The 26,312-nt window shown below is 41.4% G+C and overlaps 1 protein-coding gene across 1 annotated transcript in view; it reads right to left on the bottom strand.

The window, feature by feature from the left end:
- COL4A1 (collagen type IV alpha 1 chain) overlaps window positions 1–26,312 on the bottom strand; it is a 217,260-nt gene that overhangs the window by 84,079 nt on the left and 106,869 nt on the right. The window contains exons 3-18 of the mRNA XM_045007958.1: window positions 21,379–21,468; window positions 21,249–21,293; window positions 19,102–19,146; window positions 18,930–18,992; window positions 18,781–18,834; window positions 18,621–18,647; window positions 13,523–13,606; window positions 12,711–12,773; window positions 11,614–11,649; window positions 9,370–9,411; window positions 9,142–9,228; window positions 7,087–7,122; window positions 6,874–6,933; window positions 2,229–2,273; window positions 1,893–1,946; window positions 411–452 (exon numbers count right to left, since the gene is read on the bottom strand). Of these exons, the coding sequence (XP_044863893.1) occupies window positions 411–452; window positions 1,893–1,946; window positions 2,229–2,273; window positions 6,874–6,933; window positions 7,087–7,122; window positions 9,142–9,228; window positions 9,370–9,411; window positions 11,614–11,649; window positions 12,711–12,773; window positions 13,523–13,606; window positions 18,621–18,647; window positions 18,781–18,834; window positions 18,930–18,992; window positions 19,102–19,146; window positions 21,249–21,293; window positions 21,379–21,468 (873 nt within the window). The remainder of the gene's footprint in view (window positions 1–410; window positions 453–1,892; window positions 1,947–2,228; window positions 2,274–6,873; window positions 6,934–7,086; window positions 7,123–9,141; window positions 9,229–9,369; window positions 9,412–11,613; window positions 11,650–12,710; window positions 12,774–13,522; window positions 13,607–18,620; window positions 18,648–18,780; window positions 18,835–18,929; window positions 18,993–19,101; window positions 19,147–21,248; window positions 21,294–21,378; window positions 21,469–26,312) is intronic.

The raw sequence follows: 26,312 nt of genomic DNA, 5'->3' as shown, positions 1-26,312 counted from the left end.
AATCTACTTCTAAAAGTAGTGTGAAAAAAAAACCTGTACTACACTGTACAGTCAATAAACCATGCTCTAAAGTCCTTACTTGCACCATCGTTAGTAATTATTTGTACTGCTTTATAATAATAGCAAGGCAGCAGTAATATTTTTAACCCATAAGCCAAAAGATTTAAAACTCAAAGGATACAAGTTGCCACAATATAGAAGTTTCCCTTTACAGATTTCAAATATACTTGGACAACATAGGACTTTCAAGTTTTGCTCCCACTGAAAATCAATGGCAATATTGCCACTGATTTCAGTTGGATCAGAACCTATGCATAGCCTTTTAAAAAGAAAAATCCTGAGTGCTTTGACTTCCATGCTGGTTTGGTATTTTGTGTCTGTTTCATATAAGCAAAATTTAATTTACTTACTCTTCCTGGAAGTCCTGGAAGACCTTGTGCGCCCTTGTCTCCCTGAACAGAAAAAACAATTTACATTTTTAAACTCAAATACCATATAAGGAAAACTGACCTATCAATAGCATTCTATTAGCTTTTTAGTCTTACACATGGAGACTTTATGTTCTAACAATTTAGTCACTGAACAAGATCAAAATAGAATCCACTTTACAAGTGCAAATTTGGGCCAGATTCATGTGCACGGACCCCTTCTTCTGCACAAACTCACAAAATACAAAGAAGTATGTAGCCAATTAATTGGGGCAGTATGTTCAGTATTCTTCTAAATGACGGGACAGGCACTGTTTTATACTAAGTTACATTTATTATTATAGGCAGGTCTGGTAGCACTACCTATTATTAAGGTGCTGACACTTCCCATTATAAGACCCTATTTTCCATTGCATATAACTTTGCCAAACTGTAACTGTTTGGGATGAAATCTTCCAAGGTAGGTGTCTGCTTCAGGCTGAATTTTGGGGGAAAATTTCAGCCAAAATGAGAATTATGCTAGGGAACGATACATAGTTTTGCCCATGGTAAAAAATGCAGACAACTTTTTACCTAAAAAGCTCTAGTTCCCCCATACTTTGGAGCAGGGACTTGAAAATTGTCAGGGGCTGGCATTTATGTCACGGCTGTACTTTTTGCTATCCCTGTTAAAATCTGCCCAAATCTGGCCAAGTTATAAGACTTTGAAAATATCAGTTAACACACGCTCAGGGGAGACTTCTTAGATTTTAGGAGCTTAAGTCTGCAAAGATTCCATCCTCATTGAGCATATTGAGCCTCTCACAGCTCCTAGTGCTAATCAAACTGTGCATCCCCACAAGCAAATTGGGCATGATCTTTCCAGACCAGGAGTACAAACACAAAGCTAGACTTTCTCTGTAATGGCTGTTCCCAGTTCCTCTAGGCCAGGGTACAGCTGTGCACTGGATCTGAGAGCAGGGAGTCTCTCTTGTGCTCTCAGTGCCCTTCATGCTGGCTCCCAGACAACGGGAAGGAGAAAGCCAGAAAGGAGAAAGTATGATTTGAATGCAGAGGAGACAAAAGCCAAACTGGGAAGAGGGAAAAGAATAGATTGGGACAAAGAGTCTGGGAGAGTGGGACTGGAGTGGGGGGCAGGAGAAGAGAGACACTGTGACTGGTTAGGCAAAGACAGTGGGACTCAAAGCTGGAGGTGGGGTGGGGCTGGTGTGGGAAAGAGGGAGATCATATGATCCTGTAACTAATGACTATCGTATTTCATATGCACAAGGAGGCTGAAATAAGATTGCACAGGCAACCTTACTTCTGGCATTTCCTAACTTTTGAATGATTGACTTTGTAATCTTAATAATGTTTTTTAACATAGCTCTTTGTGTGTATAATATGCAACTGGTTACTGTAAGCTATGAATGCAAGATATTAGCTATTAATTCTGCCCCAAAGAGATAATATTTAATTACTTACCTTAGGACCAGAGTCACCTGGTAGTCCTGGAACTCCAAACCCACCATCCTCACCCTATGTGTATATTGGGGTGGGAGAGGAGAGAAAAAAACAAATCAGACACAATAAATACAGCTGCACCTTATTAATGACAGTGTCTCAGTTTAAATCCTCAAACTGATCACTTTTTCAACACAAAAGGCAAATTATCTAAATAATTCTGAAATCTGCTGGTATCACTCCACAGTTTTCATTTTTCTTATTTTTGCATACAATGGAATCAAACATTTAGTACAGAAGACATTTTTTTCTTTTAAAAAGCTAAAAGAGTAATATTAAAAATGCAGTGAAACATACAGGTTGTCCTTTTGGTCCTTGCTCGCCATCTTTTCCAGGTTTTCCCTGTAAAGCACAAAATTCCACATTACTGAATCACGAACATCACATTTATCTCATTTCTGTACCCATTGCCTGAACCATTAAAACTAAGTATCCAGCAATATAATGAGTTCATAAATCCTCTTTTCACAGCTAACAATGCACAATGTATGACAATGGGCAAAAATATGACCACTGAGGACGTACATTTCCCAGCATGCTGATAATCTAGAGCAGTGGTTCTCAAACTTTTTATATTGACAACTCATTTCACACAAAGCAGCAAAGAATCCTGTGGCACCTTATAGACTAACAGACGTTTTGCAGCATGAGCTTTCATGGGTTTCACACAGCAAGCCTCTGAGTGTGGCCCCCACCCCTTATAAATTAAAAGTGGGGGTAATTTAATTTTAACGTAATTTTAATTTAACAGGGGCTCAGGCCGTCAGTCCCACCAGGCACAGGCTGACAGCTCGCAACCCCCAGGTAATAACCTCGCAACACCTTGAGGGATCATGACCCTCAGTTTGAGAACCCCTGGTCTAGAGTCAAACGTAGAGCTGCAGATCTCCCCATGTTGCTCAGATGGTACTTGAGTAGACAATTAACATTGTTCTTATTTTTTTTTATGATATAATCAAATTTTTTCTCCTATATTCCTTTTGTTTGTTTGTTTCTTTTAGGAATGACAGTGCATAGATACCATGAATGACAGGTGTTTCTGAAATAATGATGATTAGGCATATATATGTTTCTTTTGCTCTCCGTTTTACTTTCTGATCTCTGGGGGTGATTTTTCAAATCAGTAAAAAAATAACTAAAAGACTTATCAAACTGCTCAAATTAAGTGTGCACATTTGTTTTCTTTTAGGATTTGTACATATGGTATTTATTTTTTACTCAAGGTAATTTTATTCCCCCTCCCCCATTGGTCTCTTTGTGGATGTTTGTTATTTTATCAAATTTAGTTAATAAAACTATTGTTTTAAAAGAGGTGCGAGGATTCTAAACTCACTGATGTGTGGAATGCATTTTGATGTCACTGTAAGTTCCATGATTAGAACAAGTAAGGAATACAGAATACCCTGAACAATGATTTTGATGTCTGCACATTTTGCTAAATTAGTCACACAAGGCTATTCAGAATACTGTACCTCTATTTCTTCCATTTACTGCCATTGACAACTCATTTCACACAGCAAGCCTCTAAGTGTGACCCCCATCCCTTATAAATTAAAAATGGGGGTAATTTAATTTTAATGTAATTTTAATTTAACAAGAGCTCAGGCTATCAGTTCCACCAGGCACAGGCTGACAACATATTTTGTATGTGTTTGTTAATATGGGTCTCAAAGACAGCATGGATTTTTTTGTGTGGTTTAATTCCTCTATTTGTAACACGTTGAAAGTAAATGCAAATCTATTGTCAGCAATTTAAGGATTAGTTCTTAGTTAACTCTAGACTAGCAAAGGCATCAGTAACTGATTTATAATATTTTATTTTTTACATTAGGACTATAGGGTTTTATTTGTAAATTGTGCCTTTCATTCTAGGGTTAGATAATATTTATATGTGTATGTGCAATAGAATACAAATGATTTATGAAATGATTATAACTGGTAAACAAATCACTACAAACAAGTACCACATTTTAAGGGTAATTTCTTTATAAATTGTTTATTGTCTATATATTTAAAAACACTTGGGCTATCTTAAATTGTATTAAGAAAATAGATTGGCACAGAATATATAAAGAGACATTGGACTAATACAGGGATCGGCAACCTTTGGCACGTGGCCCGCCAGGGATGCGGCAGGTAAACAAACAGGCCCAGCCCGCCAGGGTGCTTACCCTGGCGAGCCGCGTGCCAAAGGTTGCCGATCCCTGGACTAACATATTCAGACTGTGTAAGGCATGAACTCTGCATGCAACTCAGTCAAATTAAAAATTAATTCCATACAAATAAACAAACACCAAATTCACACCCAAAACAAAGAACTGGTAGGAGAAGAAATGATACACAACAGAAAATAACACATATAATCAGACTACAATCGGAATATGCAATTCTGAAACACATCAAAGAGGAAGAATGAGCTGTTGGTTAACTATCAGTGACACCAGATAAAGGGATATAAATACTTATTTTTCAAAATGTTTATAAGCGTGAAAGTGGCAGTAGTAATCCGAAAACAACTTAATGACGATTCTTCGAATAATTCATCAAATTGTAGACAAATCATTCAATAAAACTAAAGTTTCAGATCTTAAGGATTTGTTTGATAATGTTTCCTTCAAAATTTTTCATTACTTCAGAAGTAATTGAGATTTACCCAAAGAGCAAAATATGCAATAAACATATTAGAAACTTTGTTCAGGAGATAATACCAAAAGTAGCATGATGTCCCTGAACAAGCTATACCAGGATACTTTGATTTATTTGCAAGAGTTTCTCAAATTTTTCAAGTTGGTGACCCCTTATTTGAAGTCAAATATTTCCACAGGCCCCTTACACCTACATTAAGAATACAAAATGCACAAATGATAAGCCCAAATAATTTATCTGTGTTTGTCTTTTGAGATGTTAACAGAGAATACTTAACCTTGAAGGGTAAAGGGTTTAATGGGGCATGAAGGAGCAAGATTTTCTTTGCTTTAGATTTTAATAACATTTCCCATGCCTCATAACCCTCCTTAACTGCCTTTCATGACCCTCATAGGGAGCATGACCCATCAGTTGAGAAACATTACATTTAGATTTTTATACTAAACCTACCATGCTAATAAATTACAAAATATATGCTATAGCTCATCCAGAAGTTATGGGCTTGACACAGGAATTACTGAGTGAGGTTCTATGGCCTGTGTTACGTAGAAGCTCAGACTAGATGATCATAACATGCCCTTATTGCTTTAAAATCTATGAAAAACAAGTTAAAAATGAGCAAGGTAACTTATGTTAGTCAAGTCATTTTATCTCCATTGCTCTTCTGATAGGAGAAAAGTTATATGTAAATTAAACAGATTTACTGTGCATAGTGTATTTACATTATACAGTTTAAATACGCTATGCACAATTAATTACGCAAATCTTTCATTTAAGTCAGTAAAAGCTGTGTTATCCGGCACTTTACCAACCAGAAAGCTCTATAAACCGATATTTGTGATATTCGAGCACTGGCTCTGCGGCTCCCATTGGCCAGGAACTGCGGCTAATGGGAGCGGCACCTGCGGGTAGAGGCAGTGCGCAGAGCTGCCTGGCCACACCTCCATGCAGGAGCAGCAGGGACATGTCGCCGCTTGTGGGGAGCCGTCCAAGGTGAACACCGCCTGGATCCAGCACCCCAAAACCCCTCCTGTGCCCCAACCCCACTCTCCGAGCCCTCTCCTGCATCCAAACTCCCTCCCAGAGCCTGTGCCCCACACCCACTCCCACACCCGAACCCCTGTCCCTGAGCCCCCTCCCGCTCTCCATTGGTGAGTATAACTCTGAGTTAACCGGAATTTTTGACTAATGGGCACCTCCCTTTCCCCCCAACATGCCAGATAACAAATCATATTGGGGGGTTTTTAATGTTCTGTCCTGTAATGGCTTGATCCAGCTTCCATTGAAGTCAATGGAATTCAGTCAACTGTCAATTCATTGAAAGTGGGCTCAGGCCTTAAATGCTTTGTGAAGTATTTGTGAGGCTGTTAGACATCACTGTATCTCTTTGGCACACAGTCCATCAGGGTAATCCGCTGGCAGACCGCGAGACATTTTGTTTATGTTGACTGTCCACAGGAACGGCCCCCTGCAGCTCCCAGTGGCCACGGTTCACCATTCCCGGCCAATGGGAGCTGCGGGAAGCTGGCCCTTTTGAAGTCTTTGGCAAAAATCCCATGTTAACAAACATATCATATCTTACATCTCAATGATAAGATATCAAATTTAATAATAATTTAATACTTTTATATAATAATACAATGATTAGGGCCCTACCAAATTCATGGTCCATTTTGGTCAATTTCACAGTCATAGGATTTCAAAAATAATAAATTTCATTATTTCAGCTATTTAAATCTGGTGCTGCCTTCAGAGCTGGGCAGCTGGAGAGCAGTGGCTGCTGGCCAGGAGCCCAGCTCTGAAGGCAGAGCTGCCACCAGGAGCAGTGCAGAAGTACGGATGGCACGATATGGTATTGCCACCCTTCTGCGCTGCTGCCTGTAGAGCTGAGCCCTCAGTGAGCAGCTGCCACTCTCCAGCCGCCCACCTCTGAAGGCAGCAGCGCAGGAGTAAAGGTACCATGGTATGGTATTGCCACCCTTACTTCTGTGCTGCTGCTGGCGGGGCACTGCCTTCTGAGCTGGGTGCCTGGCCAATAGCTGCTGCCCTCTGACCTCCCAGCTCTGAAGGCAGCACAGAAGTAAGGGTGGCAATACTGCAGCTGTCCCAAAATAACCTTGCGACTCCCTTTTGGGTCAGGACCCTCCATTTGAGAAACACTGGTCTCCAAAGACCAGATTTAAGGGCGAGGGGGAGACCAGATTTCATGGTCTGTGGTGTGTTTTTCATGACTTTGAATTTGGTAGGGCCCTAACAGTGATGCTCAGTTTTTATTGATAAAATACTGTATACTTACTCGTGGGCCAGATGTCCCAGGTTCACCTTTTTCCCCTTTGATAGCTGAGCCTGGAAATCCCTTAAGAACACAAACCAGATTAATCATACTGTACTTTTTGTTGTACATTTTATTTTAATTAAGTCATTAAGACACACAAAGTCCTTTAAGCCATGGTCACCACTGGGTTTGATAAAATCTTTTAATCAAACAAAATGATTACATAATACTTACTGAACTCCCTATATCACCTTTTTCACCTTTTTCACCCTAATGAAATTAGAAAACAATGAAAATCAATATATGGAAAAATTATCCATAATCCACTTCTGCTATAAATCATTTATTTCCTCTTTGTCAGATACAGTACATTGTCTCCATATTCCCCACTCTCTTTCAAATTACAAGGCCTAGTAGGCATGCAGGGAAAGGTAACCTGTCAAATTTTAAACTTTTTTTTAGAATACAAAACTAGAATCCATTCAAATCTAATGTATTATACTAAGCAGGGCCATCCTTCCCCATATACAAAGTACGCAGCTGCACAGGGCACCAGGAAATTTGGGACACCTCTTCCCCAGGGCTGCCGCCTCTGCTCTGCCCCAGCCCCGCCTCTTCCCACTCCTGCTCTGCCCCAGCCCCGCCCCCATTCCACCCCTTCCCCAAAGCCCCCGTCCCTACTCCACCCCAGCCCAGCCCCGCCCCCACTCCACCCCATCCCCCAAACCCCACACCTGCTCTGCCCCCAGCCCACCTCTTCCTGTCCCTGCTCCACCCTTACTTCCCTGAGGACTGCAGCAGGGGTCAGACTTACACTCACTGGCAGTGGTAAGTGGAGAGACCTGGCCTCAGCCTGCTCCACTCTGCCAGCTCCCATCCATGCTGCCAGTGAGTGCTGGGCCGGGGGGGGGGGGGGAGAGGGTTCTCCCTGCTCCCCAAGGCTGGGAGCCAGGGGAGCAGAGCGGAGCGGGCTGGGGCTGGGTTGCTCCACTTACCGCCACCCCATGAGTGTGGGGTCAGGCCTGCCCTGCACTCACCGAGTGGCAGGAAGTGGAGCAACCCAGCCCCAACCCACTCCGCTCTGCCGGCTCGTGCTGGGGGGGGGGGATTCCCCCTGCCCCCCAAGCCTGCTCCTGCCACCCTGCAGAGGCCTGGGGCCGGCCCCACCTCCAACCCCCACGGGGGCGCTGCGTAGGGCACCAAAATGGCTAGGGACGGCCCTGATACTAATAATTATTGCTTATGATGCCTCTTTAAATAACTATAAAATTCATTAGCACTAGGCTTACTGGAGGTGATTCTGTTAATGAGCATAAATCTAATATAAATTAGTTGTTCAACTTTTAAAGATATTTGCAATTGACCAGGAAAAATATGTTGATCAGCCAGTATATTACACTTCAGGCCAATCACCCTATCTGTCCCTGACCCTCCCTCAGCAGAAATAGCCACAGGAAGGTGAAATGTTATTCAGTACAGGATACAACATTTCGGACACTTTTTTTTATCCATAACTTCCCATCAAGTATGCACAGACAGTAGCCTAGTGGAAGGAGAAGGCTGCATTGGCTGGGAATCAAATGGTAAAAGGGATACCAACTCTGCAGATATCAACTGTACCCTCCAGGGTCACACTTCCTCCCAGGGGGGCTGGAACAATTTGTATAGTGGGAGTGCAGTGAGCCATTGAAGCAAGCTGTAAATCCTGTATATAATGGAAATCACTTGAAGTCAGGGAGTGCTGCCCCCCTCCCTGCCACCCGCAATTCTAGTTCCAGCACCTATGCTTCCTCCTGGGCTGCATGGGCAGTTCCTGTGCAGTGCTGCCGTTGGCTTCCCTACTGTGCAACACATGACACTGCAGGGAAAGGAAGTATGGAGAGGAAGATGATATGAGTGTAAGGCCACTACAACTGAACTGCTCAGTTTCTGGAATGGGGTGCCTTTCTTCTCTCAGTTCACCACCTACATGATATTGTATTAAAACATAAGTATGAGAGAACATTCTTTAATGTATAATCTTGTTACCAAAGTCTTCTAGAGACATGTGACTTATTTATACAGGTATTATCATATTCACAGATTATCCCTGTACAAATTCTTCAGCTACTTAAGGAAGAGCATTAAACTTTATTTAGGACAGTTAAACATGGACCAAGTTTGCATAATTGGCATTAGATTGCTTATAACACTGGTTTCCCTGTCTTTCTTTAGTAAGCTTGTTCCCACAGTCTTTAAGCAAAGAAACTAGGAGTCCAATATTGTAAGGCCTAAGTAATATTTTCTCACCTGCTTTCCACATATGATGTCCCTGTTGTCTTTGTCTAGTGAGGCAGGCCCTGGGGAACCTGGAACACCCTCCACTCCTTGTTCACCCTATTGACACAAAATTCAGGATTATTAATTTAACTAGAAAGAATATTTATACTGAGAACATTCATAAATATGTAAGTTTCTGAAGAATTTGTACAGGGATAATCTGTTGTATTCGAAAGCATTTCAAACAGAGGGGCTTACCTTATCACCTTTTGGTCCTGGAGAACTTGGGCCCATCTGACCCTGATGAAAAAATTATACATGTATTAATGGATTAGCCAACTTTCCTTTTATAAATATATATGTGTAAGGATTTTATAAATGTGGTAGATTTGGCCCCAAATCTAACCTCCTGTTTATTCAAATATGGAAAGTCCTTGAGGCCCATATATTTTTCTCCTGACTTAAAAGTTAATTAGCCATAAGCCTGAATTGTTGTTAATATTTTATTATCCATTTCTGGTCATGCCTGGAATGTGCTCGACATTTTCAAAACGGCATAAAAAGGCATAGGTCCAGCCATGAGGAGATGATCTCATTATTTTTGTGAAAAACAAACAGAGATGGAGGATGAGGAGCAGGGAAACATACAATTAAGGGGGCTATAAGATTATAACATAGCTTTAATGACAACTAAAATATAGCTATATGTGTGCATGCACATATTTAAATGGACAAATCTCTTACTCATTCTGACAAAAACTCTCTTTTTCCCACCTACCTCTCTTTCGAGACAGATATACAGAAGCAGAGACAATACCAAATGACCTTATAAACATGTCATTATATTTATCTTATTTTTTCCCTGTCTTTAGCTCAACCATGTGTTCATTTTGAAAAGTCGGGCAATGGTAGGACTGCAGAAGGCATGGCAGATATGGCTTCCAAATAAATATTTGGCTATGATCAATGGGACCACTGTACATCCCACAGGATCTCTGCCCTCATGTTGGCTTTCCCTTTGCCTGTGCACTCAGTGCAGTCCCACAAGCCCTGTGAATACCTGAAACAGTCCTATTTAGGGCATGATAGTCCCAAGTTCTTTGCACTCAGAACTGTACAGTTCCTGGGGCTGAAAAAATATGCATCTGTTGGTTTGGTTTTTTTGTGTGTGCACTTCCGGCCTGTGAAAGTAGAATGAATTAAATTGTAAAAGTAAAGAAATACTGTATGTTCCTTTAAGCAGGGATGAGGAATGTTGAGATAAAGTTGTCAGGAAGAGAAATATTCAGGTATGTAACAATGGGTCCACTTAAGCTAATGGTGGGACATTAGCAGGAGATCGGTAAGAGTTAATAATGAAATAAGATGTGTGTGTCTAGCCCTAGGTAAACTTATCAGTTCTGTTCCCTTTGTTATCTTGTTAAGTTCGTGCCCTTTTTATCTGTATAAATAAAGTAGCTTAAGCCTTGCATGGCACTCACACTGCCCGGGTCGTGGTCACCGTGCCATAGGTTGCCTACCCATGGTTTAGACTAGGTGGAGGGATAGCTCAGTGGTTTGAGCATTAGCTGGCTAAACTCAGGATTGGGAGTTCAGTTCTTGAGGAGGCCATTTAGGGAACTGGGGTAAAAAAATCTGTTTGGGGACACCTGATATGATTTTAATCAGGCTGCAACTTTATTATTGGCTCCCTGCCAAATCAGACATACGAGCCCTGAAACCCTCTATTCCACTCATTTAACCAACACCTAATTTTTAAGTCCTTTAGCAAGCCATATTATCTAGTCACTGTATCCCTTCCCTATGGAGCAGGGGGTTGGACTAGATGACCACCTAAGGTCCCTTCCAACCCTGATAGTCTATGCACACTAGTGGGGTGGGAGATGAAGATCTCCCTTCAGTTGACTTATACCAACAAAGACTCTGATTCTATCAGATGCAATATCAAAATGGAACAAATGGCAAATGTTGGCAAATCATGACTAATGCCCATTACGCCAAGATGTACTATTTTTATTTTTACATTTACCTTGCTGTCTACCCCTCCTCTGCATGCTCCCTATCATTTTCTGTCATAACGCATATTGCAAGGTCTTTAGGGAAAGCACTGTCTTTTTAATAAGTGTGTGAATAGGGCATAGCACAATGAGGTCCTGATCCTTACAATCACGTCCTCCTCCCCTCCCCCCATACATGAATGAAATTCTCATGAATATTTTAGTGGCATTTCAATTACAAATTTTGACTGACAAATTTTGAAATTTTCAACCAGTTCTGAAAAAATAATACAAATAATAGAATATAGCATGTAGTGGTGTTTTGGTCTGGTAGGAGAGCGTATCTTAAAGAATAGCCTGCAAAACTATCCCTTTTTTTACTCCTGATAATTAAGATACAATATTTTATATAAAGACACAAGACTGCACAGAACATTTGAAGACTAGCACGTCAAAAAATAACTCCAATGTTTGCAGCTACGGTACTGTCTATGAAAATCCTTACCTTCTCACCCTTAGGTCCCGGTGGGCCTGGGGGACCCTATAAGACAGGACTTTTTATTAGACCACATGGTATACATTACATGTAATGTTTTCTGCTTACCAGAGACATTAAAAATGCACTGTTCTACTGGTGTCTTCATTTTAATGGAGAAAGATCAATATAATGTTTTTAGTACTTTCTAACTTCCAGAATTTGTCTAAGATCTTACATTAGAGGAGTGATATTGCAGTTAAGAAGTGCTGGAGCTGGTCACTACATGGACAAGAGACACTCATAGCAAACTGCAGGCGCTGCAGGGAGTGGTGCTGGTGATTCAATAGGTAGCGCTCTTCCCTTTGATTCATGCTTGAACCAGTTCCCCAACCTTAGAACATCTGCACTGAAGGTGCCATTTTACAGATGAGGTATATTTTACACTGAGTCATACCTTGCTCCCTTTTTACACAGCAGTTTTGCAGTGCAGATTCCACAGCAGTGGATTCATAACACAGATTGCCCCGAATGTAGCTCACTATGATGGGAAACATAAATAGTGCTGATTTTTAAAAATAGGATTAACTGGTCCCTGCTTGCTGGTATCTGTGGTATTCTAAAGACCATAGAGGCGGAGAACGTATTCTGACATCTACTACACCTGTCAACATATCAAGCAGGTCAGGTGCCTTGAACATCTGGAATTTACCACAACAGGAGACCTTCTGCTTGGGAAGAGATTGCCTTTCCTTTGTAGCTGTTCCTAATGGTACCTCTAGGACACTCTCAGCAGCTATTTTGATTTAGATTAGGCTGTGAGACCAGCAACACATTTTCCATGGATTCAAGAGGGGAAAATGTAAAAGCCTATTACAAAAGTGTAGAATAGGGGCCAGATTCTAAAAGCCGTTGGAGTAAATTAGGAGTTATTTGCATCCTGCAGAATCAGTCCCCTGGAGTCCAAGGTCACATAGAAGATGTGTGGTATAGTAAGACCTGAACCTCAGTTGCCCAAGTGGTAGGTTAGTGTCCTAACTACTGTACCATTCATCCCCAATACATTCATTATTTAGAGCTTTTTTAATAAAGCAGCATTACATAAATCATCATAAAAAGACACTTACTGGAACTCCTGTAATCCCTGGTGGCCCGAAGGGGCCTTGGAGCCCTGGCAACCCTGGTATACCCTGTATATAAAAAGGAGCCATTAAAAAGAGATACCTATTGGGCAATTTAATGATGTTTATATCTATTATCTGGCTATACCAAAAGGACAGGGGACACCTGATATGATTTTAATCAGGCTGCAACTTTATTATTGGCTCCCTGCCAAATCAGACATACGAGCCTTGAAACCCTCCGTTCCACTCATTTAAGCAATACCTAATTTTTAAGTCCTTTAGCAAGCCATATTATCCAGTCACTGTATCCCTTCCCCATGGAGCACCTTCCCTGGACATCCATCCCACGCTTACACAAAGAGTTGCAACACATAGCTTAACTCCCTTCACACCTCACCTCAACAAAGCCCTCCCTGAACCCGCTGTGGGGAAGGCAAAAAAAAAAATGTCACTCCACCTAGGCCAATCTGGTGATGAGGGAAAAATTCCTCCCAGCCTCCCTGAAAAGGAGCGGCTCGTGCAATGCCCACAGTGGGGCCTGACCAAACCTGGCATTTTGCCACCTCCAGGGGAGGGAGAGTGGGTGCTGCTTCACACCCCCACATGCCCCAGGAAAAGGGGTTCTACTGTCAGGGCTTGCCTCTTTTAGACTCCTCAGTCAGGGCACCATGCTGACCTATTCTCCTTTTGCAGCAGCTTCAGAGTCTTTCTCTTCCTCCTCTCCCCCCATAAAACACTGTTCTCTCTCCTTCGGCAAGCCGGACAACACCCCACCCCCACTTAAAGGTGTGGTGGGGGTTTTAGTTAAGACTTACTGGTAGTCCAGGGTGGCCAGGATAACCTTTTTCACCTTTTAGCACATTTGATGGTAAGAACCCAATCACTTCACCTGGGTCTCCCTATCAGAGGGGAAGAAAAATAAATAAAGTTGAATTATATATATGCACACAAATGAAAACATTCATTCCAAAACACTGCCATTAAGACTGGAGAAAAGCACTAACATAACATCTACACAGTCTTTTGGAATCATTTGGGAAGTGTACAAAAATGGTCAGCATTTTACTTGTTTGAATTGATTTAAACATACCACAAGGAAGCCATTGTAGTTTTTAAAAGCCCTTCGGTGTCAGGTATCCTTGAAATACTCAGTAAAGATTCCAGTACCCATCTTAACTTTTCCCCTTACATTCCACTTATTGGTGGGAAAATCCCCCTAGTCGCCCATGAAATTTAAGTCTATCCAATCTGAGTATCTGGCCTGTGTGCTGGAAACATTTGGAGGTTTTACAGCAAGGGAGCCTCCTTCCTAGGCTGTGATCTCTGGCCATTTATACAACCTTGAGACTGCAATAGTCCCCATGACCAAAGCACCTGACCTCTATGTGGGAGCAGCGGATGGTGAATCAGTGTAGTTACACATACTCCAGACCTGCCCCTCCCTCAATCTACTTTTTCTCCAAAACCTCCCTGCATAGTGGTGCACTGAGAGCTAACATGGAGCTGTGCTCTGTGGCATGTAGAGATGGGAAGGCACAACCTGCATGGACTCCCTGAATCCTGCCCCCATCCTGTCCTGTTGAACCATACCAATTGTCCTGAGTCCATAGACCTCCATGATTCAAGAAGGATTTACATTCTAGTATGTTTTTTCATTACACTCCAGATTCTACAATACCAATGAAAACAGTGGAACTTCCTACAGAGCAGAGTACTACTCAATATAAGTAAAGGTGGCAAAATCTGACCGTATGATGAACTTGTATCCATCCTTTCCATACATAGGCTCAGTTTTGCCACCATTATTCATATTGAGTAGTACCATACTTGATTTCAAATCGACTACTTAAAATCATAGAATTGTAGGACTGGAAGGGACCTGGAGAAGCCCTCTAGTCCAGTCCCCTGCACTAAAGGCAGGACTAAGTATTATCTAGACCATCCCTGACAGGTGTTTGTCTAATCTGCTCTTAAAAATCTCCAGTGATGGAGGTTCCACAACCTCCCTAGGCAATTTATTCCAGTGCTTAACCACCCTGAGAGTCAGGAAGTTTTTCCTAATGTCTAACCAAAACCGCCCTTGCTGCAATTTAAGCCCATTGCTTCTTGCCCTATCCTCCTCCTTGTAATAACCTTTTATGTAACTGAAACCTGTTATCACATCCCTCCTCAGTCTTCTCTTCTCCAGACTAAACAAATCCAAGTTTTTCAATCTTCCCTCATAGGTCCTGTTTTCTAGTACTTTAATCATTTTTGTTGCTCTTTTTGGACTTTCTCCAATTTGTCCACATCTTTCCTGAATTGTGGCACCCAGAACTGGACACAATACTCCAGTTGAGAACTAATCAGAGCAGAGTAGAGCAGAAGAATTACTTTTCATGTCTTGCTTACAACACTCCTACTAATACATCCCAGAATGATGTTTGCTTTTTTTTGCAAGTGTTACACTGTTACTCATATTTAGCTTGTGATCCTCTATGACCCCCAGATCCCTTTCCACTGTATTTCATCTTAAGCAGTCATTTCCCATTTTGTGTGTGTGCAACTGATTGTTCTTTCCTAAGTGGAGTACTTTGCATCTGTTCTTATTGAATTTCATCCTATTTAGTATAGGTCATTTCTCCAGTTTGTCCACATCATTTTGAATTTCAATCTTAACCTCAAAAGCATTTGCAACCCCTCCCAGCTTGGCATAGTCTGTAAACTTTACAAGTGTACTCTCTATGCCATTATCTGAATCATCAATGAAGATATTGAACAGAACCGGACCCAAGACCGATCCCTGCAGGACCCCACTTGATATATCCTTCCAGCTTGATTGTGAACCACTGATAACTACTCTCTGGGAATAGGTTTCCAATCAGTTGTGCACTCACTTTATAATAGTTCCATCTAGATTGTATTTTCCTAGTTTGTTTATAAGAAGGTCATGTCTACCACTCCCCCCGCCCCCATACACAAGGCTTGTTACCCTGTCAAAGAAAGCTATCAGGTTGGTTTGACACAATTTGTTCTTGACAAATCCATGCTGACTGTTACTTATCACCTCACCTTATTATCTTCTAGGTGTCGGTAAATTGATTGCTGAATTATTTGCTCCTTTATCTTTCCCATTAGTGAAGTTAAGATGACTAGTCTGTAATTCCCCAGGTTGTCCTTATTCCCTTTTTTATAGATTAAGCACAATATTTGCCCTTTTCCAGTCCTCCAGAATCTCTCCCATCTTCCATGACTTTTCAAAGATAATCACTAATGGCTCAGATATCTCCTCTGTCAGCTCCTTGAGTATTCTAGGATGTATTTCATCAAGCCCTGGTGACTTGAACACTTCTAATTTGTCTAAGTAATTTTTAACTTGTTCTTTTCCTATTTTGGTCTCTGATCCTACCTCATTTTCACTGGCATTCATTAAATTAGATGATTAAATTGATACTAAACTTTTTGGTGAAAACTAAAACAAAAAAGTCATTTAGCTCTTCGGCCATTTCCACATTTTCTGTTTTTGTTCCCTCCACCCCTCATTGAGTAATGGGCTTACCCTGTCCTTGGTCTTCCTCTTGCTTCTAATATATTTGTAGAATATTTTCTTGTTACCCTTTATGTCTCTAGCTAGTTTAATCTCATTTTGTGCCTTTGCCTTTCTAATTTTGTCTCTACTTAGGGTATGGCTACACTTGCAGCTGTACAGCGCTGGGAGTTAAAGCTGTCTTTGTACAGCTATGTAGGGAAAGCGCTGCAGTGTGGCCACACTGACAGCTACCAGCACGCTGTCGTGGCCACATTTGCAGCATTTGCAGCGGTGTTGGGAGTGGTGCATTATGGGCAGCTATCCCAGAGTTCAAGTGGCTGCAACGTGCTTTTCAAAAGAGGGGGGTGGGGTGGAGTGTGACAGGGAGCGTGGGGGACACAGAGAGAGTGGATTTTTGGAGCTGACACTATGTCAGCTCCCTGCCTTGCAAGTTCCGACCCCTTCCCCACCCCTCTCTCATTCACTAAATGCAAATAGCCCTCTTTGTTTTTTTCCTCACAGACCAGATAAGCAGCTGCTCCGAAACAGACACACACACCCCACCTGCCATGCTGCTTCTCTCCTCAAGCAAACACTAGCTGTGGACATTCCAAAGGGATCCCCCTGCCTGCCTCTGCTCATTCACTGCAAACAGTAGCTGTGTTTGTTTTTTAGATAAGCAGCTCCGGGAGCCCCGAGTTCACAACAAAACAAACAGAGGCATCACAACAAAACAAAGAGTGTTATCTTTACTTAAAAGCATTATGGGAAGGTTCCGGAGGTCAGTTACAGTGTAGTAAGATTAATCACTGTTTACACTGGCACCCCAGTGCTGCAACAGCAGCGCTGTTCTCTTTATTCCTCTCGTCAAGGTGGAGTACAACCAGCGCTGTAGCCAGGGAGATACAGCGCTGTATGTGCCTTGCCAGTGTGGACGGGGAGTAAGTTACAGCGCTGTAAAGCCACCACCAGCGCTGTAACTCTCAAGTGTAGCCAAGGCCTTACTTGTGTTATTTGTTTATATTCATCTGTTGTAGTTTGACCTAATTTCCACTTTTTGTTGGACTTTTTTTGAGTTCCAGATAATTGAAGATCTCCTGGTTAAGCAAGGGTGGTCTCTTGCCATACTTGAATTGATCTAATCACATGAGGTTGAACAGTTCCTCAACTCCTCTTCCACTAACTTAAATCACACCTGGTTGCACCAGCTCTGAATTTAGCCATAGTGTGTCAAAATCCTATATAAAATGGTCAGGGGAACCCTAACAGCATAGAATAAATGCAGAATTTTCCTTGAAGTAAATCAACTTATACCTAAAATAAGGCAATAATATTTATCCAAATTACACCTCTACCCCGATATAACGCTGTCCTCAGGAGCCAAAAAATCTTACCGCGTTATAGGTGAAACCGTGTTATATCGAACTTGCTTTGATCCGCCAGAGCACGCAGCCCCGCCCCCCCCGGAGCACTGCTTTACTACGTTATAGCCGAATTCATGTTATATCGGGTCGCGTTATATTGGGGTAGAGGTGTACTTATTGTAAATTAAGTTATTCACATCTTTGCTTCACTATTTGGTATCAAATGATGCCATTTTCATAAATTCTGAACAAATCACAGCCCTTTGTGATTAAGTTATGTTGCTTCTAAAAGTTGTTTACCTATGCACACATTTATAGAAAAGAATTATTAAAGTGCATCAATGTTATTTTACCATGAGTCATTTCCTCCCATATGCGAGAAAGAGGCACGGGTCTTTTTATGACTAAAAGTCTTGTCATGACAAAACCGTGATTACACTTATGATTTATATGCAAATTGCAGTTTCAAATTATATCCATTAATTTTATATTCATGTGTCAAATCCTTTCATATTCACAGCATTTCATTCCTTAGAAAGACAAAGTAATACACATTTCATTACATAGAAAGTTAGTTTTTATAAATTAAATTTCAACTATTTGTTTAACAAACATAAGATCTTGGTCATGTTTTTGGCTGTTTTCAAGGAGCGTTTGTGGAAAATTGACTGGAAAGCTGAAATGTTGGAGTTATCTCAAACCTGATAATGTCAAAAGAAATGTATGCCTGAATCTTAAAAATGAATTTAAGTCTTTATATATCAGGGAGTGGGCATAAGACACCTGCTTAACAGCATCTACTATTTTCTTTTAGGCCCTGATCCTACAAAGATTCATGCAAGTGCTTAAAATTTATGCACTATGAGAAGTCCCATGGCAGCTAATGGGACTACCTCACAGTGTACAAAGTCAAGCATGTGTGTAAATCTTTGCCACATGAATACCTAAGTAAGGGCTGCTACTTTTGATGTGCATAGGTCATCTGATTTTTAATTTTTGAAAGCAATATATGAATGCATTTGAGTTTAAAGACAAGCGTACCTTAATTCCAGGAGATCCTGGAGGTCCCTGGAAAATAAATACTTAAAATGTATTATTTTTTCTCATACATATTATCAGTATTATACAATTTTTAATAACATTTAAAATGTCAAGAATCAGAGTTGGAAGGAATGAATTAGGTATCAAAATGTTTGCTTACTATTAACCCAACCAATCCAGGTAAACCTGGAGGACCAACAGGACCTATTTCACCCTAAAGGGAACAGAGAAATTGACTTTGTTTAGGAAACACATTAATATTTAAAAAAAAAATATGTACAAAGAAATTGTTAAAAATGTAAATGTCACCTTTGTGCCATTGCAACCTGGGATACCAGGTGGACCTGGTGGGCCATCTTGTCCAGGGATGCCCTGCCAATAGGAGAAAGCAGAAAAGTAATAAATGCTATATTAATCCTCACCTGATGTCTCTAGTAAAACCGTGGGGCTCTTTGTAAATAAATGTATGCTTCATACATACAGGAAGACCTGGGTTTCCTGGATATCCTGATGCACCTGGTGGGCCCTGTAATTAATGAACATATATTAAAAATTATAAGCAAAGACATCAAAATTCCCAATAAAATACAAAATTATGGGCCTGATCTAATTATGGTCCTTTTAGAGCTGATCAAAATATCTGGAAAACTTTCCCTGAACATTTTTTTGCAAAGACTTTTCATCAAAATTTCTATCACTCTATTGGAGTGTTGGGCAACTTGTGGCCTATCAGGATAATCTGATTGCAGGCCACGAGACATTTTGCTGACGTTAACCATCTGCAGGCACAGCCCCCTGCAGCTCCCAGTGGCCACAGTTCACTGTTCCCAGCCAATGGGAGCTGCAGGAAGTGGCAGCCAGCATGTCCCTCCAGCCCGCCACTTCCTGCAGCTCCCATTGGCTGTGAATGGCAAATCATGGCCACTGGGAGCTGTGGGGGTCTGTGCCTGCGGACAGTCAACATCAGCAAAATGTATCGCGGCCCAAAATCAGATTACCCTGATTGGCCGCAGGTTGCCCACCACCGCTCTATAGGCTAGGTGGAAAATAATAATAAAAACAAATCCACAGAAGTCTTCATTTTGTTCCAAAACATGTTGAAAAATCTTTGATCAGCTCCATTTCCATTCTGTTCAATGAGAATTGGATCAGAACTGAAATGCACAGTTAATGCTGCTAAGGAGTACATATTTTGTGCATTTGCCACTGTCATTCATAATATGAAATCTACAGCAATCTCCTTTTTACATTAAAACAGGATGCTACTATACTGCTGTAGATACTTCTCTGTCTTAAGCCATGACCAATTCACCAATTTAATTTTTATTGCTCAGAAAAATCAGTGTTGAAACGCTTATACTATTTTTCTCAAATACTTTGCAAGTTTAACAAATCAGCATTTTGTCCAGGCCTGTCCTTTTCAATGTACTAACTTATTTAGTCTTCTAATGATTTCTAATGTGGGTGTTGGGGAGCAGGAAAGACAGATGTAGTTGTTTTAGCTTGGGTATGTAATTTCATATCCAATGTTGTAGCATTATTAAATGTCCAATCTACTGGTACTGCTAGTGGTGACCACATGTACAGTTGGTATATGTTCACCCAAATTAGTGTAACACAGTGCCCCTGGGTGTGTCTATCATCAACAGTGGAGTTGACTTTAAGACCTCTGAGTCTAACAATGTAAGCTGCTAGTGCCTGAGCTACAGCTATTAACTCAAAGGCTGACTCAGCTTCTATGTGGTCTAACCATGAGAGGGCACTAAAGAGCCATAGTAGGTAAGCCTATTTGAGACTATGGGCAAGAAAGCCGTGGGTATAAAAAATGTCACAGGAAATACAACATATTCAAGTTCTCTTTTATTATTATTATATCATTAATTTAGAGTTCCCCAAAAGAGCTAGGCACCTCACAAAACAAATAAAGACATGGCCAATGCCCTGGCAAGTATACAAGCTAAAATGAACATGATAGATGCAAGTGTCAAACGCACAGCTTAGGAAAGTAAGAAGAAGCACAAGAGAGTGGCATCAATAAGATCACAGAGATACTCAGAAGGGCCTGGGCCAGCACTACTGAAGTTAACAGATGTTTTGCCTTTGACTTTAATGGTTGCAGGATTGAGCCCCCTGCCATACACATATATTAATGTTTCTGTTAACTTGTGTGTCAGTGTGTGTCTCCTGTCCTCCCTGATCACTTCCTATGGGAGAGACAGCAGAAGTGATTTTTTTTAGGAGGCTTTTAAAGTAGGTGAGAGAGGTGACTTAGTGAACAAGCTTGAGCAGGGGTTTCCAGGTATAACAGAGCATGAGAAAAGGCAACCTTTGGAAGAGAGGGAAGCATGAAGACAGTCAAGACCAGTATAAATGGTAGAGTAATAAGAACTGGGTAGGTAATGTAAGAGGACATAGGCAGGGGCAGCATGCTGCAGACCCTTGAAGGCGAGAGCAAGAATTTTGAAACTAACAGGCAGCCATTGACTAACTCAAAGAGGGGGCTGACATTATCTTGCACTTGGCAAAGAGCGAACATATCTAATGAAAAATTAAGCTAACCATTAAGACTTAAAAATCTTAACCTACATTCTTCAAAATTATTAAAACTAAATGTAAGCAGATACTCACCCTCGTTCCTTTTGTTCCTGGGAGCCCTGGTTCTCCAGTATCACCCTGTAAGAAAAATGGGATATATTGGTCTTTCACAGCGACAAGGGTTTAGGGAAATCTTCCCACATAAGTATTAAATGTACCCTACCTTAATTCCTGGTGGCCCAGGGGGACCTTCAGGTCCTTGCATTCCAGGAAACCCAATTAAACCTTGTAGCCCAGGCAAACCTCTTTCACCCTGTAAAGAAAAAGAACACTTCAACCTTAGAAAAACTGGTTCTGCCAATATTACCAGAGACAAGGTTGGTGAGATAATATCTTTCAAATCAAATAACTACCAATATTTCCAGAGACGAGGTTGGTGAGATAATATCTTTTATGGGACCAACTTCACTCACCTTGTCTCTCTAATATCCTGGGACTGACACAGCTACAACAACACTACATACAATAGTATACTATCCCTGGTAAAGCTGAGACAGCTGCCAATAGATAGCAGATTACAGATATCTAGGTGGAGTTAAAACATCTGAGTTTGGTATTTGATAAAGAAATCTAACAGCTATAAAATTGATGTTAATGTGTATAGAAACGTGTTTCAATGAAGGGAGAACAAAGGAGGCAGAGGCACACAAATAGAAGAGTAATTTGTTTATTTTAAACAAGAAAACAAGAAAACATATTTGTCTCAGTCTTCCTGAGCAAAGTTCTACATGATGACTCATGGTACCACAGGCATGACTATCCACCATGGGCACTGCACAGCCCCTCTGCAACTTTTCCTCCATTATGATATTTTTAGGAGTAGCTGCACTCCTACAAAGCTGCCACTAAGTCTAGTGGCAAATTACATACCTCTGAACTGTAAATGTAAGGTCACAAGTGTCAAATGGGGAAAGTTGCATTATGAACTACCATCCTCACTCCTCTTGTTCATTCCAGCAGCTTTCATTGGGCTAGACTCGGCCAGTTATATATAGCTTTGAGTCCCAGAAGATGGAGCAGAGCCCAAGTGCCCTAGGAGAAGTTTGGGGTAAAATTCCTTCCCAGGTGGCTCAATGAACAGACTGCACTATCTATTAGAATCTTCTTTCCTGATCTCTGGTCCAAAAGAGTGATTTTCAAGATCTTCGTGCTGAAAAGTATCCGCCTATAGATGAGTACAGCCCCATATTTATTTAAATCAGATAATTTTTTGTTAACAGCCAGAAAACTAAATCTATCCCACATTATGGATTAATCCTGTAGCTACTTAATGCTCACTAACTTAGAGCTCTATATGAAACCAGCAAGAGTTTTGCATGCACTGAACAAGGATTATTATTTTTTAGTTTTATTACGGTAGCACCGAGAGGCTGAGAATGTGGCTTTAATATACTAGACACTGTACTCAGAAATTTTAAAAGTTAGTTCCAGTCTTGAAAAGTTCAGCAATCCAAGCACACTAGACAGTCAAAGGGTAAGGGAAAAGGAAATAACACAATCAGTATGAGCTGAGTGATGATTGACTGATATCATGTGAGTTGTACTGTTTTGTTTTGTTTTTTGTGGGGTGGAGTTTTGTGTTTTTTAATTCTTTGGGTGTGGGTTTTGTTAGGATGGCATTAGCTAGGTGTCTCTCTTCTCTTGGAGAGGCAAGGCAGTGCATTATGGGAGGCTCTGACCATGGTGTATCATGGGACATGAGGCTCTACCTCAGCATTTCCAAATTGAAATATTTGGCATTTGGCATCATATATATATATTTATCATATATATATGATAAATTATTATTTATCATATATATATATGATAAATAATAATTTTCCATTGAAAGACGGCACTGTTCCCCCCAAAATTAATTTACTCAAAAAACTATTTTTTGTCCAAAACAATTTTTCTGTTGCTTAAATGGCATGACTACTACTACACACCATGTTGATCCCACCATGTTTGCTTAAGAATACTAAAATCCCAGGCAGTGTAAAAGACCACGACAAAAGAAAACACAAACAGAGAAATTAAGGAACACATTTCTGAATCTGCAGTAAAAAAGGTATAAAATTCTAACAGTACAATTGGTTTAAAAAACATTTTAAGGAAGAATACACAAGGATCCAGGAAGAGGCATCTGACTAAATATGGTTGTAATTATTCTAAAATCTGGAGTATATCAGAAATGCTAAATGGATTACTGAGGTACATAAACCCCATGCTTTGGCTGGCTTGTTGCACTGCAGTAGCAAGTTCATCTATAAAGAACAGATGTTACCTCATTTACAAGCAAGATTTTACAATGAATCCTGAACACTTGCTCCTGTGACCTGCTGGGAGACGAATTAGGGATACAGAAGATATCAACACAGTTGTCCACTGCTCAAGGAAAGTACATGTGCAAGTGAAGGGAAAAAATGACCTCCAGTACATGTAAGTAATGTAACTAATACTTTTCATTCAAGGATCTCAAAGCATTTTATAAACTGAGTGCATCATAACACCCTTGTGAGATGGGAAAATATTATTTCACTCATTCTACATATGGGTAAAATTGAAGCACTGAATAATTATGGGCCTGATACTCATCTACATGTGCTGGCAATGTAAAGGGGCCTCATGGTAGATGTAAATAGCTCAGTTTAAGGCCAAAGTCTCTTCATGCTGCCAGAGCGGTTTAAATGGGACCTGACAGTAAATGAAAATCAGGCTCTAAGTAACTTGCTCTAGCTTACCCAGAGCTATTTGTTACTTGGCCATCTGCCCAGAGTAAGGGGCAGCATGTAGCTGTATTAGGTTTGCCTGGCATCCGTTTTTCGAATGGAACGCCCGGTTGAAAAGGGACACTGGTGGCTCTGGTCAGCACCACTAAACGGGCCATTAAAAGTCTGCTCGGCGGCGCACTGGGGCTAAGGCAGGCTTCCTGCCTGCCCTGGCTCTGCATGGCTCGCGGAAGCGGCCGGCATGTCCCTGTGGCCCGTAGTCACAGGGGTGGCCAGTGAGACTCCACGTGCTGCCCCAACCCTGAGATCTGGCTCTCCAATTCCCATTGGCCGGGAACCCAGAGCCCCCACCCCGCCACACTCCAAACTCCAGCCTAGAGCCCCCTCCTGCACCCCAAACTCCTCATCCCTGGCCCCACACCAGATCCTCCACCCCCAGCTGGAGCCCTCACCCCCTCTCCAGACTCCAACCCCCTGCCCCAGCCCTGAGTCCACACCCCAAACCCCTCATCCATGGCTCCACTCCAGAGTCTGCACCTCCAGCCAGAATCCTCACCCCCCCTGCACCCCAACACCCTGCCCCCGCCCAGTGAAAATGAGTGAGGGTGGGGGAGAGCAAGCGATGGAGGAAGGGGGGGGCAGAGTGAGCAGGGGCAGGGCTTATGAGAAGGGGCGTGGCCTCAGAGCAGGGGCAGGGCAGGGACAGGGTAAGGATGTTCGGTTTTCTGCAATGAGAAAGTTGGCAGCCCTAAGCTGTGTTGGCCCAGGAGTGAAGAAGAGAATACATACAGTTTCAATCTCAGTTTCTCCTCTCATCTCCCTGCACACAGAGCATGGGAGTAAGTTACTTTATCTCTGTTTGGGGAGCAAGTTATTGCCTGCTCTGCACCTGGCTGGTTAATCTAGCAGGCAAATAGGGGGAGAGGGGGCAGGGCTCTTGGCTCTCTCTGTCCCTTGCCTGCCTACTTTCTTGCAGGGTAGCCTCCTCTGCTATTTTTCCCCCTCTCCTCACCATGGCTGGAGTCAAAATCTTACCAGGATCAAGCAGACTATTAAGGGAGCCTTATTCCCCTGTGCAGCCACGGGAAGGCTGGTCCAATCTAGTCCCCAGTGAGTCAGTGGCAAGGTCAGGAATGGAAACCAGGTGTCTTGGCTTTCAGTCTCCTTCCCCTACTCATTTGATTACAGAAGATGCCAATACATTCACTCTGGTTTAATAGAACCTTGGCCTCAGTGGGACCAACATCTAGTAACTGATAGAAAATTTATCCTGGGAACTGGAGCAAGAAAAACTGACACAAATAAACATCCCCACACAAATAAACATCCCCCTACAGAAGCTGGCGAGCATCAGTAAACTGCTGCTGTCCCAGTTATTTTCGAAGAATTCAGATCTCCAGTGGTGATGCACAAAGAATCCAAGAATCTGAGTGTAAGGGCTACACAGGGCAGTCATTCCAGTTCCAACTTATGCAGCTGCAAAATTTTGGAAAGTAACTCTGAGTTGACTTCTCCTACTTAAAATTTGATTCATAGGATTCAGAAATTAAAACAGATGTAAGCAACGCCCCTTAGTCATCTTCACCTCTACTGATTCCATGTAAATTGTAGGAAAACACAAAAGAGGAATTTATTACGATGAATTCAGCTAGCATGACAAACACTATGCTTGTCACTGTGGTGCAGCTGAAAAATAGGTAATAATTAATGTTGCATGAAATTGTCTGTTGAGATTGCTCTTTACGGTCCAGCTCTTGCACAATGCATCAAGTGTCTTTACAATACTGTCAAACATAGAAATTAAAAATTAAAAACAATATGATAGCTCTCTAGTGAGAAGTAAACATGTTCAGAATATAGCCACATAGGCTGATCTTCTCACTGGCACTAACCCTTCCAAATTAGCCATGAAATACTGTTCCACACATGGAACAACTGCAGATCATTATTCAAGACAGTCACATGCAATTAGTATTTTCAAAATTTTTGCTCCAATACATTTGGTTCAGAGAGTGGAAAATAATCAACATTAGATTATAAATTATGTTTGCTACCTTTCAGGATGAAGACACTTGACAAAAAGATACTTGGACTCAAGTCACTGGGAACAAAGATACAGGCCAAAATTTTCAGAAACAGGATCCTAGGATCCCAGTTAGGATCCCAAATCCAGATTTGGGCACTTAAGGATGGGATTTTTAAAATCCCCTAAGTGACTTAGGAGCACATGTCCCAGTTACTTCATACTTGTGCTCCTAGGTCCTTTAGGAGCTTTTGAAAATCCCACTCTTAGGTACCTATATAAGGACTTTAGGCTATTTTTCACAATTCCGGCCTTAGAGAAGAAATTGAAAGCCTGTTATAACTGATCCCTAGAATAAGTGTG

This window comes from Mauremys mutica, chromosome 1 (genome assembly GCF_020497125.1).
Source record: "Mauremys mutica isolate MM-2020 ecotype Southern chromosome 1, ASM2049712v1, whole genome shotgun sequence".
NCBI classification, from domain to species: Eukaryota; Metazoa; Chordata; order Testudines; family Geoemydidae; genus Mauremys; species Mauremys mutica.
Note: the sequence above shows the minus strand (reverse complement) of the source record. Positions and strands in the feature narration are given on the sequence as shown.